General features: G+C 35.8%; 2 protein-coding genes across 6 annotated transcripts in view; both read left to right on the top strand.

Annotated features, from left to right (window-relative positions):
- znf536 (zinc finger protein 536) overlaps positions 1-5875 on the top strand; it is a 278695-nt gene extending 272820 nt beyond the window's left edge. For all 3 annotated transcript variants that reach the window (XM_077620102.1, XM_077620101.1, XM_077620100.1), the window contains one exon: positions 505-5875. In XM_077620102.1, coding sequence (XP_077476228.1) covers positions 505-713 — 209 coding nt within the window. In that variant the 3' untranslated portion in view covers positions 714-5875. The remainder of the gene's footprint in view (positions 1-504) is intronic.
- LOC144089307 (protein C19orf12 homolog) overlaps positions 797-13819 on the top strand; it is a 40550-nt gene continuing 27527 nt past the window's right edge. Inside the window, exons 1-3 of one of the 3 annotated variants that reach the window (XM_077620107.1) lie at positions 797-3774; positions 6737-6888; positions 7677-7844. In XM_077620107.1, coding sequence (XP_077476233.1) covers positions 7685-7844 — 160 coding nt within the window. In that variant the 5' untranslated portion in view covers positions 797-3774; positions 6737-6888; positions 7677-7684. Of the gene's footprint in view, positions 3775-6736; positions 6895-7676; positions 7845-13819 lie in introns of all 3 variants that reach the window. The other 2 variants (XM_077620108.1, XM_077620106.1) reach the window with 2 other exon arrangements.

The raw sequence follows: 13819 nt of genomic DNA, 5'->3' as shown, positions 1-13819 counted from the left end.
TTTTCAATTTTTTTTAGTAATTTCACCACTTTTAAAGTGGAAAAAATGAATATTTTTTAAGAGATTCTTATACTGTTGCTAATCAATGAGAGGATGCATTCCATAAGAGTCTACTGCAAAAAAAAAGATTAAAGCAAAAAAATATGAAGATTAAAGCAGTTCTAAATGTAATATCTCAGTTCTGTCAACAGCAATTTCCATATTTTAGCTCACAGATTGGCAAAGAGCCAGATGCACCCATCAAAAGAGCCACATGTGGCTCCCGAGCCATAGGTTCCCTACCCCTGAGTTATAACATAAGTTATTTATAGTAGCAGTAATATGTTGTGGTGATGATAAATCTTGTAAAACAATGCTTTTTATTTCGTAATCATTGAATGAATTTGATAGGTTTTAGTATCTTGAAGTGCCCTCTATTTTATAAAACAATGATTATTTTATTTTATTTTTTTAATTGATGGCTTTGAAATACTTCAACTTGGCTTTTTTTTTGTGGAATTTTAGTGCCCGCCTGGATGTCGGAGGAGGAGGAAGAGGAAGATGAGGAGGAGGAAGAGGAAGAGGAGGAGGATGGGCTGGAGGAGGAGGAGCCACTGACCCTTGACCCCGAACTGAACCTGGACCAGGAGCACCTCAACAGCGACCTGGACGAGCTGGCCGACGACCTGGAGCGCCGTCGCCGCCAGCAACGACGCCGCCGGCAGCCAAACTGAGCCGGACGGCCGGGAAGGAAAACTTTATTTAAACGGAATACGTCTCGTTGGGGAAGACGGACCTAAAAAGGCCCAAAAGACTTTTGTTTTCAAACTAACTAACTACCTGCGCGCGGCCACGAGCACTTCCCGTCATCTCTCGGAGAACTCTTTGGCTTTTCTCTATTTTCCCGTGCTCCCCCGGTCCGGCGGTCTGGCGGTGTCCCTGGGTCTGCCGGTCCCTCAGTCGTTAGTGCAAAGCCAGACTTTGTATACGTGCAAATCGAAATATCGTACCCGGAATGTATTCTTCTGTAGATTAGCCACGTTAGCGGGCTAGCCAAACTCCTAGCGACGTTTCCGATGTTGTCGTTAAAGCGGAAAAAAAACAAAAAACAAATAAGACGCGAGGAACAAAAAAAAATGACGACAAGAGGAGGACTTTCATCTGGCTTTGCTTGTTTGTTTTTTTTTCCCATTTGCAATCCAAAAGTCGCTGATTATTTTGTGGAAGGATTTTTTGAGGCACTTCTTGACGTTCAACAAAAAAAACATCGGGATTGCCCCACTATGTACATAAATATATTATTAGTCCAAAAATATATATGTATGTAGTATATACAAAATTTAAGGAGAAAAATACAAGCGCAAATAGTTGTCAAATCGATATATGATCGTATGAAGAAGTCCAAGAGGGTGTAGAAAACAAATTGAAATAAAGATTTTTAAGTGAAAAAGAAGAAAAAAAACAACAACCTGAAAAATAACCAAATTTGATCAATTAGCAGAAGCATTCTGCATTGACCCGATTGGTTTTTTTTTTTGTTAAAACCTGTAAATATAACATTGCAATCCACTAAAAAAGGCTTTTAGTGTGAAGTGGGCGTCCAATCCACTCCCAAGTGGGAGGATGGCAGAAAATGATGTGCCGGTTCATGTTTTTTTTTTGTTTTTTTTATGGGGCGGGGGGTTGCATTTGACGCCGTTGCAAATGGCGTTCCAATGGACTTGAAGTGGAACGAATGTTCGCCGCCCCTCCCGCTTTAGATGGATTGGACGCCCGTCGAGGAGTGGACGGGACGAATAATCAGTGACTTTTCCAACCCTGCGTTTTTTGGCCAGAACCCGCAATGTGTGACTTTTTGGTATGATTGTGAAGCGAAAACAAGGAGCCGGCTAGGACGCCCCTGACTCACCTGACCCACCTGACACTCACCCCCTTCCCCCCCTTCCTTCCGCCCGCGTCGCCCTCCTACTTCCGCTTGTCTCTTTGTTTTTTCTTTCTTTGATTTCCTCAATGTACATAAAGAGATTCAAGCCACGACGTTCCCGAGGAGCGTCGTCCGACAAAAGACAAAAAAAGAAGAGGCGCGGTGGACGAAGCCGACGTTCTTCCCTGGGAAGAATTAAAAGACAACAAAAAAAGAAGGAAAGAAAGAAAAGCAAAAAGGGGTTTTGTGAAATAGCGCCAGAGGTCGTCGTCGTTGCACGATCTCTTGCTGAAGAATACTACTGAGGGGGGAAAAATGGATGAATGGATCATAAATGGATGAATGGATGATGATTGGATGGAAGAACTTGCTAGAAGAAAAGAGAAAGGACATTGTGTTTAGGGTTAGCTGGCGTTAGCCGGCGTTAGCTGGCGTTAGCCGGCGTTAGCTGGCGTTAGATGGCGTTAGCTACCGTTAGCTGGCGTTAGCAACTGGCCTTTGGGTTCTCTCCTCTCACTTTTTAAAGCCAACAACATTCCCGCCGAGCCCCAAAATGTCGGCCGGCCGACAGCTTTTTTTGCGCTGACCTTCAAGTCCAACTGTTGACAACTGGCCGGGGCAAAAGGCGCTCTGCCGCTAAAACCGCGCTGCCATGGGCGAAGAGCCAGCGGATGACGGACGGACGGCCGGCCGAGCATGCGGCGTCCAATCCTTTTGAAAGTGGTCAGACCCTCCCCCTTCCAACGGATTGATTGACTGGCCACGGGGTCATTCCAAACTTTTAACGGGGCGATCGCAACGGCAACGCGTTAACAGCTCTTGACAAAAAAAAGGAAAACGGACGTCCTCCGGCCAATTGGAACTGGTCGTCCAGATGTACGTTCCGCGGCTCCCTTTTTCATTTTTTGTTTGGCTTGTTCAAAGCTGTAAATACGCCGTTAGCCAAAATCCATTCCACTCAGAACTATTTAAGCGAGTTCATCGCCAGCTGACGTCCAACCCATTTGAAGCGGGAGTCCCGGCAGACATCCATCCCCGTCAATGGCCTATCACGGTTCGAGCCGCGCGGGTGATCAAGCTGTGATAGCAATGACTTTACATTCCAGTGAGTATGCAGTACTTTAGTATTCAAAGAAAAGAACTTTTTGTTTGTTTGTTTTCAAAAAACGCGACATCGTTAAGTACGATGCTATCAATCGGTGCAACACTTTCCCTCCAAAAATGCTACTCTTCCTTTGGAAAAACAAAATGTCCTAGAAAGAAAGGGGAAAAGACACAATGTCACCCGCTTTTGCGTCCTGTCGCGAGATTAAAGTGGCAATGTTGTGAGATTCAAATTGTAATAGTAGGAGATGCAAGTGGTGACCAATGTTTCCTCTAAGAGGCGCGCATGCGCAATTGCGCATGACTCGTGTTCGACGCGCACAGCAAACATGCAGCGCACAATATCAAATCCAACCTAAATTGTAAAAAAATTAAAAATAAAACATTAGCATTTTTATATTCTTCCTGTGGCATTTTGCAACGAAACAAGAGAGTGTAAGCCGTATTGTCACTGACAAACGACAAGAAACGGTCAACTATGACTAAGACTGTGTCCAGCCAATGATAGGAGGCGGTTCGCATCACGTGTGTTTACATTCGGGGCATGGGGAAATTGTGACGTCATGGATTGGCTGCGTTTGTTGCGAGTGGGTGCAGCAGGTGCCTCCGATTAGCAGGTTAGCATCTAGCTAACGCTTCGGTGGGGATGCTGCCAAGCTTTCCTTTATTATGGCCAAACGAGCCAAAGTAATAACAGAAACGTGGTTCTTTTAAGATTCAATGGCTGTCGGAGGATGTGCAAAGAGAAGAACAAGCGGCGGAATTGGGTGAGAAAGTTCCCTTCTGTAAAACAAGCAGCGAAGCTAAAGTTTGAAGCCAGATTTCCCATGGAAAAAATAGTGCCATAGAAATGGAAGCTTATGTGACACATTCAGCAGAAAAGTCATTTGATCGACAATGAGAAGTGACAAGGACCGACGTGAAAAATGAGCTCAAATTTAAGTCGGATTTATGTCGTTTAAATACCTGTCAATGTGTTTACCGTATTTTATACGTTCTTTTTTATCATTTCAAATTGTGAACGCTGTATAACAACTTTTTTTTGTTGAAGTATGCTTTTTTTCTAATACCTCGCTATTAGAGGGAACATTGGTCGTTACATAAAGTGTCTGGATCATAGGTGTCAAAGTGGCGGCCCGGGGGCCAAATCTGGCCCGCCACATCATTTTGTGCGGCCCGGTAAAGTCAATCGTGAGTGCCGACTTTGTTTTAGGATCAAATTAAAATGAAGAGTATAGATGTATATTCAATTTCCTGATTCCCCCTTTTAAATCAATAATTGTAATTTTTTAATCCATTTTTTCAGTTTAGTTCAAAAATAATTTTGTAAAATCTAAAAATATATTTAAAAAAAGCTAAAATAAACATTGTTTTAAATCTATAAAAATACTTTATATTCAGGGATTGTAATCCAGTTCTTTTAATCCATTTATTAAAAAAATCTAAATATTATATCTAAAATGGTCCGGCCCACATTGTAAAATTTAAAAATATATTTAAAAAAAGCTAAAATAAACACAGTTTTAGATCTGTAAAAAAACGGAATATTCAGGGATTTCAATCCAGTTCTTTTAATCCATTTATATTAAAAAAAATCTAAATATTATATCTAAAATGATCCGGCCCACATAAAATCGAGTTGACATTAATGCGGCTCGCGAACCAACCCGAATCTGACACCCTTGGTCTGGATGCCACAGGCTAGTTTAGCCTTTGGAGCGACACGTCATTGTGAAGTCACTTGACCTTGGCTGAGAGCAAAAAAAGCAAATATTGGGAGAAATCTGGATTGTAATTGATGAAGGATTTCTCCACGGGCGAAACACAAGATGCTCTCCATTTTGTACGTTTCGCTCGACTCCATCGTGCAAATTACGAAAACATAGGTGGCGTATCCACTTTCATCCCTTGACACGTACCACTTTTTTTTCTCGGAATAAGACGTCAAATGACACCACGGGGTGACGCCTTCCTCGTCCTATTACAAAAAGTTACTCAGTATCCCAAACTTGGCTTATGACATGGTTTTCTCACAACTTGACCATTTTCATCTCCTATTTCTACGTGCTTCCTATCACATGACAAGAGTAACAGACCGTTATAATTTGATTTTCTTTTTTTTTTTCGCTGACCCTGACACTCGACGTCACAGTTGGACATTGAAAACTCGGCTCGGCGCTAAAAGGACGCGCCGATTGCGATAATCCGTCGCCACCAAAAGCGAGCAGGAAAAAAAAATGACAATCGTCTCCCGTGCTGCCAAACGTAGAAAAAAAAACAGGCTGAGGATGAGGAGGATGAGGATGAGGATGAGGAGGATGACCTTTCCACCTTTTCTTTGACTGGAGTATTTTGCACTGTGATAGTATTACGCCGATTCCAAAAGCCCGCGACACGAGCGAACTAACTCCACTTTTTTTGGCTTGTGTGTTAAAACGTGCGTCCCCTTGGCATCGTGAAATGTTTTTACCTTTTTGTTTCGGCTCGTTCGGCTTTTTAACGTTAAAAAAAAGGAAAAATAAAAAAAAGAAGGATTCCAACGCGCCCATGTATACCCGCCTCCATATTAGAAGAATGGCCGTGACGGTCATTTTCGCGGTCCCGCCCACCCGAGACTTTCATTGGATCTCGACTCCATGTGGCTGGGACTCTTTCTTTGGGAGCGACCAACTTTTCCCCGCCGTAGGGATCGCGACGGCGGCTTCCGAACGGGGAGGGAAATGGAAAGGGAGGGGGCTGTCTCGTGTTTTTGTTGGTTTGTTTGTTTGTTTGTTGGTTGGTTTGTTTGGCTGTATCCTCATGGCAGATGCTTCGTTTTGTAACTACTGAACTGTACTTATAAGAAAAAAATAAAATGTATTCCAATCAGTGGCGGTCCGTGCATTTTCTCGTAGCGCCTTCAACGTATCAATCCAACCCTCAAAAACTATTTTATGTATAGTAAAGCTATTAGTTAAAAAAAAAAATGACCATGTATAGTAAGGCTTTTTTTTTAAAGACCATGTATAGTAAGGCTTTTTAAAGAAAAATGACCATGTATAGTAAGGATTTTTTAAAGAAAAATGACCGTGTATAGTAAGGCTTTTTTCTTAAAAAAACGACATAGTATAGTAAGGCTTTTTTTTTTCGTTTAAAAAACGACATAGTATAGTAAGGCTTTTTTCATAAAAAATGACATAGTATAGTAAGGCTTTTTCGTAAAAAACGACATAGTATAGTAAGGCTTTTTTCCGTAAAAAAACAACATAGTATAGTAAGGCTTTTTTCTTTAAAAAAACAAGTGTATAGTAAGGCTTTATTAGTAAAAAAGGACATATTATCGTAAGGCTGTTTTAGTTTAAAAAAAACGACATAGTATAGTAAGGCTTTTTTCGTAAAAAAAAAACGACATAGTATAGTAAGGCTTTTTTTCGTACAAAACGACATAGTATAGTAAGGCTTTTTTCGCAAAAAAAAAATACATTGTATATGACGGCTTTTTTTGTAAAAAACGACATAGTATAATAAGGTTTTTTAAAGAAAAATGACCGTGTATAGTAAGGCTTTTTATTTAAAAAATGACCATGTATAGTAAGACTCTTTATTTAAAAACTGACCATGTATAGTAAGGTTTTTTATTAAAAAACGACCATGTATAGTAAGGCTTTTTAAAGAATGTATAAGATGTATAACAAGGCATTTTTTTCTTTTAAAAATGGCCAATGCTCTCCCTCCTCGTATTCTTTGTAGCCTAGTTTGGTGATTTCTACCATCAGTTCTCGCATTTTTCCTTATTGGCCATGACTTCTTCTGTGTCGCCTCGTTGCTCTCCGACGCCCAACCGGAAGTCGTGGACCATCAGTCACAACAACAACAACATCGAACTCTGGACAACACGAGGGGTATCGGTAAAGTACTTTAACGAATGTTTTAGTCCCCGCGAGTCCTATGTATTCCTTCTTTGCACACATTTGAAGTGAAGACGTGCTTTAGCTTCTTTCCATTTGTCGAATAAGCCACAACGAATACGACTTAATCGGCAAAAAACGAAGACGCGAAAACGAAAGCAAGTGTTTGTTCAGCCAAATGGCGAAAGTGACCACTTTTAGATTCAATTGTTCAACTAAAGTTTGTCAAAAGTCACTTTGGTTGAATTAGCATCCGTGTTTGTTCGTTTACAACAACAAACAAACCGGCATTGTGAAAACTCGAGCGTTCTAAAAGTTAAAGGCGACTTTTTTTTATTTCTAGCTTAATAGTCGAAGCATGCTATGGAATTCCCGTGGAGGTTATTTCAAAATCAGCTTTTTTTCTTTTAAATTGGCAATCTTTCTGTGTCTTGGGTTGTCAGATCACACAACTCCACCTATACTTTGATACTATTATCAGAATATTTATTCACGACTAAATATAGTACTAAAAATACACGCCTGACCACCTTTTACTAAAGTTTACTGTCCATCTATAATGCGTTTTAACATGACATTAGTTTAGGGATAAACTACTGAATTTAACTATGAACCTGTTCACCCGAATTTTGATGTAGTTCACAGTTTAGGCACTGTGAGGCGCTGACGTGCAGATAAGATTTCAAATGAATCGTTTATTGAACCGTGGGCTTTTAGTTTTGGATTCTGATACGTCGGTAGACGCTCCCACTCACGCAACCTGTTATTTTTTCTTCTCGTAGCACCGAAGATGGCGCCCAGAGTGGACGACGTCGTGCGTCTGTGCAGCCAACTCTCGGCCCAAGAACAAATCAAGGTGGCGGTCAGAGGCGCGGGCAGGGGAGCCTTGATGGCGGGCGGCGGCGCCTTCGTCGGGGCGCTCCTGGGCGGCCCGCCCGGCATGGCCTTTGGTAAGAGAAACCCCATTGCTTGGGCCTGCTCCGTGGCGGCTGGGTCCTGGTGTTAGGTCAGGGTCAGACTGGCACGGACGGTGGAGCTTCACTGAAAGATATCAATGGCAATACAGCGGTTAAAAATAGCCAAACGCAGAAGCCTCGGTCCACCACTGCTATTTTGAAGTTGTTGATTACGGCGCCAATTCCCGGTTACCTTTCTGCCCTCCAGGGGGAGTCGCGGGAAGCCTGCTGGCGACCTGGTCGGTCAGCGGTCAGTTCCAGTATAGTAAGGCTTTTTTGGTAAAAAAACGACATAGTATAGTAAGGCTTTTTTTTCGTAAAAACGACATAGTATAGTAAGGCTATTTCGTAAAAAACGACATAGTATAGTAAGGCTTTTTTTGTTAAAAAAAAACGACATAGTATAGTAAGGCTTTTTTAGTAAAAAACGACATAGTATAGTAAGGCTTTTTTTGTAAAAAAAAAAAAAAACGACATAGTATAGTAAGGCTTTTTTTGTAAAAAACGACAGTATAGTATGGCTTTTTTCGTAAAAAAAAAACGACATAGTATAGTAAGGCTTTTTTTAAAAAAACATAGTATAGTAAGGCTTTTTTTTCTAAAAGCGACATAGTATAGTAAGGCTTATTTCTTAAAAAACGACATAGTATAGTAAGGCTTTTTTCGTAAAAAAACGACATAGTATAGTAAGGCTTTTTTCGTAAAAAACGACATAGTATAGTAAGGCTATTTCGTAAAAAACGACATAGTATAGTAAGGCTTTTTTTGTAAAAAAAAAACCACATAGCGTAGTAATGCTTTTTTGGTAAAAAAAAAACGACATAGTATAGTAAGGCTTTTTTCGTAAAAAACGACACAGTATAGTAAGGCTTTTATCGTAAAAAAACGACATAGTTTAGTAAGGCTTTTTTTCTAAAAGCGACATAGTATAGTAAGGTTTTTTTCGTAAAAAACGACATAGTATAGTAAGGCTTTTTTCGTAAAAAACGACATAGTATAGTAAGGCTTTTTCGTAAAAAACGACATAGTATAGTAAGGTTTTTTTGTAAAAAAAAAACACAGTATAGTAAGGCTTTTTTTGTAAAAAAACGACATAGTATAGTAAGGCTTTTTTTCGAAAAAAACGACATAGTATAGTAAGGCTTTTTTTTCGTAAATAAACGACATAGTATAGTAAGGCTTTTTTCGTAAAAAAACGACATAGTATAGTAAGGCTTTTTTTCATAAAAAACGACATAGTATAGTAAGGCTTTTTTCGTAAAAAAAACGACATAGTATAGTGAGGCTTTTTCTCTTAAAAAAACGACATAGTATAGTAAGGCTTTTTTTTTCATAAAAAACGACATAGTATAGTAAGGCTTTTTTCGTAAAAAAAACGACATAGTATAGTAAGGCTTTTTCTCTTAAAAGACGACATAGTATAGTAAGGCTTTTTTTCATAAAAAACGACATAGTATAGTAAGGCTTTTTCTCTTAAAAAAACGACATAGTATAGTAAGGCTTTTTTTCATAAAAAACGACATAGTATAGTAAGGCTTTTTTTTCATAAAAAACGACATAGTATAGTAAGGCTTTTTTCGTAAAAAAACGACATAGTATAGTAAGGCTTTTTCTCTTAAAAACGACATAGTATAGCAAGGCTTTTTTCGTTAAAAAACGACATAGTATAGTAAGGCTTTTTCTCTTAAAAACGACATAGTATAGTAAGGCTTTTTTCTTAAAAAAACGACATAGTATAGTAAGGCTTTTTTTCATAAAAAACGACATAGTATAGTAAGGCTTTTTTTCATAAAAAACGACATAGTATAGTAAGGCTTTTTCTCTTAAAAACGACATAGTATAGTAAGGCTTTTTTCTTAAAAAAACGACATAGTATAGTAAGGCTTTTTTTCATTAAAAAACGACATATTATAGTAAGGCTTTTTTTCATAAAAAACGACATAGTATAGTAAGGCTTTTTTGTAAAAAAAACGACATAGTATAGTGAGGCTTTCTCTTAAAAAACGACATAGTATAGTAAGGCTTTTTCTCTTAAAAAACGACATAGTATAGTAAGGCTTTTTCTCTTAAAAAAACGACATAGTATAGTAAGGCTTTTTTTCATAAAAAACGACATAGTATAGTAAGGCTTTTTTTCATAAAAAACGACATAGTATAGTAAGGCTTTTTTTCATAAAAAACGACATGGTATAGTAAGGCTTTTTTTCATAAAAAACGACATAGTATAGTAAGGCTTTTTTAGTAAAAAAAACGACATAGTATAGTAAGGCTTTTTCTCTTAAAAAACGACATAGTATAGTAAGGCTTTTTTCTTAAAAAAACGACATAGTAAGGCTTTTTTTCATAAAAAACGACATAGTATAGTAAGGCTTTTTTCGTAAAAAAACGACATAGTATAGTAAGGATTTTTCTCTTAAAAAACGACATAGTATAGTAAGGCTTTTTTTCATAAAAAAACGACATAGTATAGTAAGGCTTTTTCTCTTAAAAAAACGACATAGTATAGTAAGGCTTTTTTCTTAAAAAAAACGACATAGTATAGTAAGGCTTTTTTTCATAAAAAACGACATAGTATAGTAAGGCTTTTTTTCATAAAAAACGACATAGTATAGTATGGCTTTTTTTCGTAAAAAAACGACATAGTATAGTAAGGCTTTTTTCCCCATAAAAAACGACATAGTATAGTAAGGATTTTTTCATAAAAAACGACATAGTATAGTAAGGCTTTTTTTCGTAAAAAAACGACATAGTATAGTAAGGCTTTTTTCCCCATAAAAAACGACATAGTATAGTAAGGATTTTTTCTTAAAAAAACGACATAGTATAGTAAGGCTTTTTTTCATAAAAAACGACATAGTATAGTAAGGCTTTTTTTTCATAAAAAACGACATAGTATAGTATGGCTTTTTTTCGTAAAAAAACGACATAGTATAGTAAGGCTTTTTTCCCATAAACAACGACATAGTATAGTAAGGATTTTTTCATAAAAAACGACATAGTATAGTAAGGCTTTTTTTCATAAAAAACGACATAGTATAGTAAGGCTTTTTTTCATAAAAAACGACATAGTATAGTAAGGCTTTTTTTCATAAAAAACGACATAGTATAGTAAGGCTTTTTTTCGTAAAAAAACGACATAGTATAGTAAGGCTTTTTCTCTTAAAAAACGACATAGTATAGTAAGGCTTTTTTCTTAAAAAAACGACATAGTATAGTAAGGCTTTTTTTCATAAAAAACGACATAGTATAGTAAGGCTTTTTTTCATAAAAAACGACATAGTATAGTAAGGCTTTTTCTCTTAAAAACGACATAGTATAGTAAGGCTTTTTTCTTAAAAAAACGACATAGTATAGTAAGGCTTTTTTTCATTAAAAAACGACATATTATAGTAAGGCTTTTTTTCATAAAAAACGACATAGTATAGTAAGGCTTTTTTGTAAAAAAAACGACATAGTATAGTGAGGCTTTCTCTTAAAAAACGACATAGTATAGTAAGGCTTTTTCTCTTAAAAAACGACATAGTATAGTAAGGCTTTTTCTCTTAAAAAAACGACATAGTATAGTAAGGCTTTTTTTCATAAAAAACGACATAGTATAGTAAGGCTTTTTTTCATAAAAAACGACATAGTATAGTAAGGCTTTTTTTCATAAAAAACGACATGGTATAGTAAGGCTTTTTTTCATAAAAAACGACATAGTATAGTAAGGCTTTTTTAGTAAAAAAACGACATAGTATAGTAAGGCTTTTTCTCTTAAAAAACGACATAGTATAGTAAGGCTTTTTTCTTAAAAAAACGACATAGTAAGGCTTTTTTTCATAAAAAACGACATAGTATAGTAAGGCTTTTTTCGTAAAAAAACGACATAGTATAGTAAGGATTTTTCTCTTAAAAAACGACATAGTATAGTAAGGCTTTTTTTCATAAAAAAACGACATAGTATAGTAAGGCTTTTTCTCTTAAAAAAACGACATAGTATAGTAAGGCTTTTTTCTTAAAAAAAACGACATAGTATAGTAAGGCTTTTTTTCATAAAAAACGACATAGTATAGTAAGGCTTTTTTTCATAAAAAACGACATAGTATAGTATGGCTTTTTTTCGTAAAAAAACGACATAGTATAGTAAGGCTTTTTTCCCCATAAAAAACGACATAGTATAGTAAGGCTTTTTTCCCCATAAAAAACGACATAGTATAGTAAGGATTTTTTCATAAAAAACGACATAGTATAGTAAGGCTTTTTTTCGTAAAAAAACGACATAGTATAGTAAGGCTTTTTTCCCCATAAAAAACGACATAGTATAGTAAGGATTTTTTCTTAAAAAAACGACATAGTATAGTAAGGCTTTTTTTCATAAAAAACGACATAGTATAGTAAGGCTTTTTTTTCATAAAAAACGACATAGTATAGTATGGCTTTTTTTCGTAAAAAAACGACATAGTATAGTAAGGCTTTTTTCCCATAAACAACGACATAGTATAGTAAGGATTTTTTCATAAAAAACGACATAGTATAGTAAGGCTTTTTTTCATAAAAAACGACATAGTATAGTAAGGCTTTTTTTCATAAAAAACGACATAGTATAGTAAGGCTTTTTTTCATAAAAAACGACATAGTATAGTAAGGCTTTTTTTCGTAAAAAAACGACATAGTATAGTAAGGCTTTTTCTCTTAAAAAACGACATAGTATAGTAAGGCTTTTTCTCTTAAAAAACGACATAGTATAGTAAGGCTTTTTTTCTAAAAGCGACATAGTATAGTAAGGCTTATTTCTTAAAAAACGACATAGTATAGTAGGCTTTTTTTCATAAAAAAAACGACATAGTATAGTAAGGCTTTTTCTCTTAAAAAAACGACATAGTATAGTAAGGCTTTTTTCTTAAAAAAACGACATAGTATAGTAAGGCTTTTTTTCATAAAAAACGACATAGTATAGTAAGGCTTTTTTTCATAAAAAACGACATAGTATAGTATGGCTTTTTTTCGTAAAAAAACGACATAGTATAGTAAGGCTTTTTTTTCATAAAAAACGACATAGTATAGTATGGCTTTTTTTCGTAAAAAAACGACATAGTATAGTAAGGCTTTTTTCCCTTAAACAACGACATAGTATAGTAAGGATTTTTTCATAAAAAACGACATAGTATAGTAAGGCTTTTTTTCATAAAAAACGACATAGTATAGTAAGGCTTTTTTTCATAAAAAACGACATAGTATAGTAAGGCTTTTTTTCATAAAAAACGACATAGTATAGTAAGGCTTTTTTTTCATAAAAAAACGACATAGTATAGTAAGGCTTTTTCTCTTAAAAAACGACATAGTATAGTAAGGCTTTTTTTCTAAAAGCGACATAGTATAGTAAGGCTTATTTCTTAAAAAACGACATAGTATAGTAGGCTTTTTTTCATAAAAAACGACATAGTATAGTAAGGCTTTTTTTCATAAAAAACGACATAGTATAATAAGGCTTTTTTTCGTAAAAAAACGACATAGTATAGTAAGGCTTTTTTCCCCATAAAAAACGACATAGTATAGTAAGGATTTTTTCATAAAAAAACGACATAGTATAGTAAGGCTTTTTTTCATAAAAAACGACATAGTATAGTAAGGCTTTTTTTTCATAAAAAACGACATAGTATAGTATGGCTTTTTTTCGTAAAAAAACGACATAGTATAGTAAGGCTTTTTTCCCTTAAACAACGACATAGTATAGTAAGGATTTTTTCATAAAAAACGACATAGTATAGTAAGGCTTTTTTTCATAAAAAACGACATAGTATAGTAAGGCTTTTTTTCATAAAAAACGACATAGTATAGTAAGGCTTTTTTTCATAAAAAACGACATAGTATAGTAAGGCTTTTTTTCGTAAAAAAACGACATAGTATAGTAAGGCTTTTTCTCTTAAAAAACGACATAGTATAGTAAGGCTTTTTTTCTAAAAGCGACATAGTATAGTAAGGCTTATTTC

This window comes from Stigmatopora argus, chromosome 2, assembly GCF_051989625.1.
Source record: "Stigmatopora argus isolate UIUO_Sarg chromosome 2, RoL_Sarg_1.0, whole genome shotgun sequence".
NCBI lineage: Eukaryota > Metazoa > Chordata > Actinopteri > Syngnathiformes > Syngnathidae > Stigmatopora > Stigmatopora argus.
This window is presented reverse-complemented; position numbering and strand designations above follow the sequence as displayed.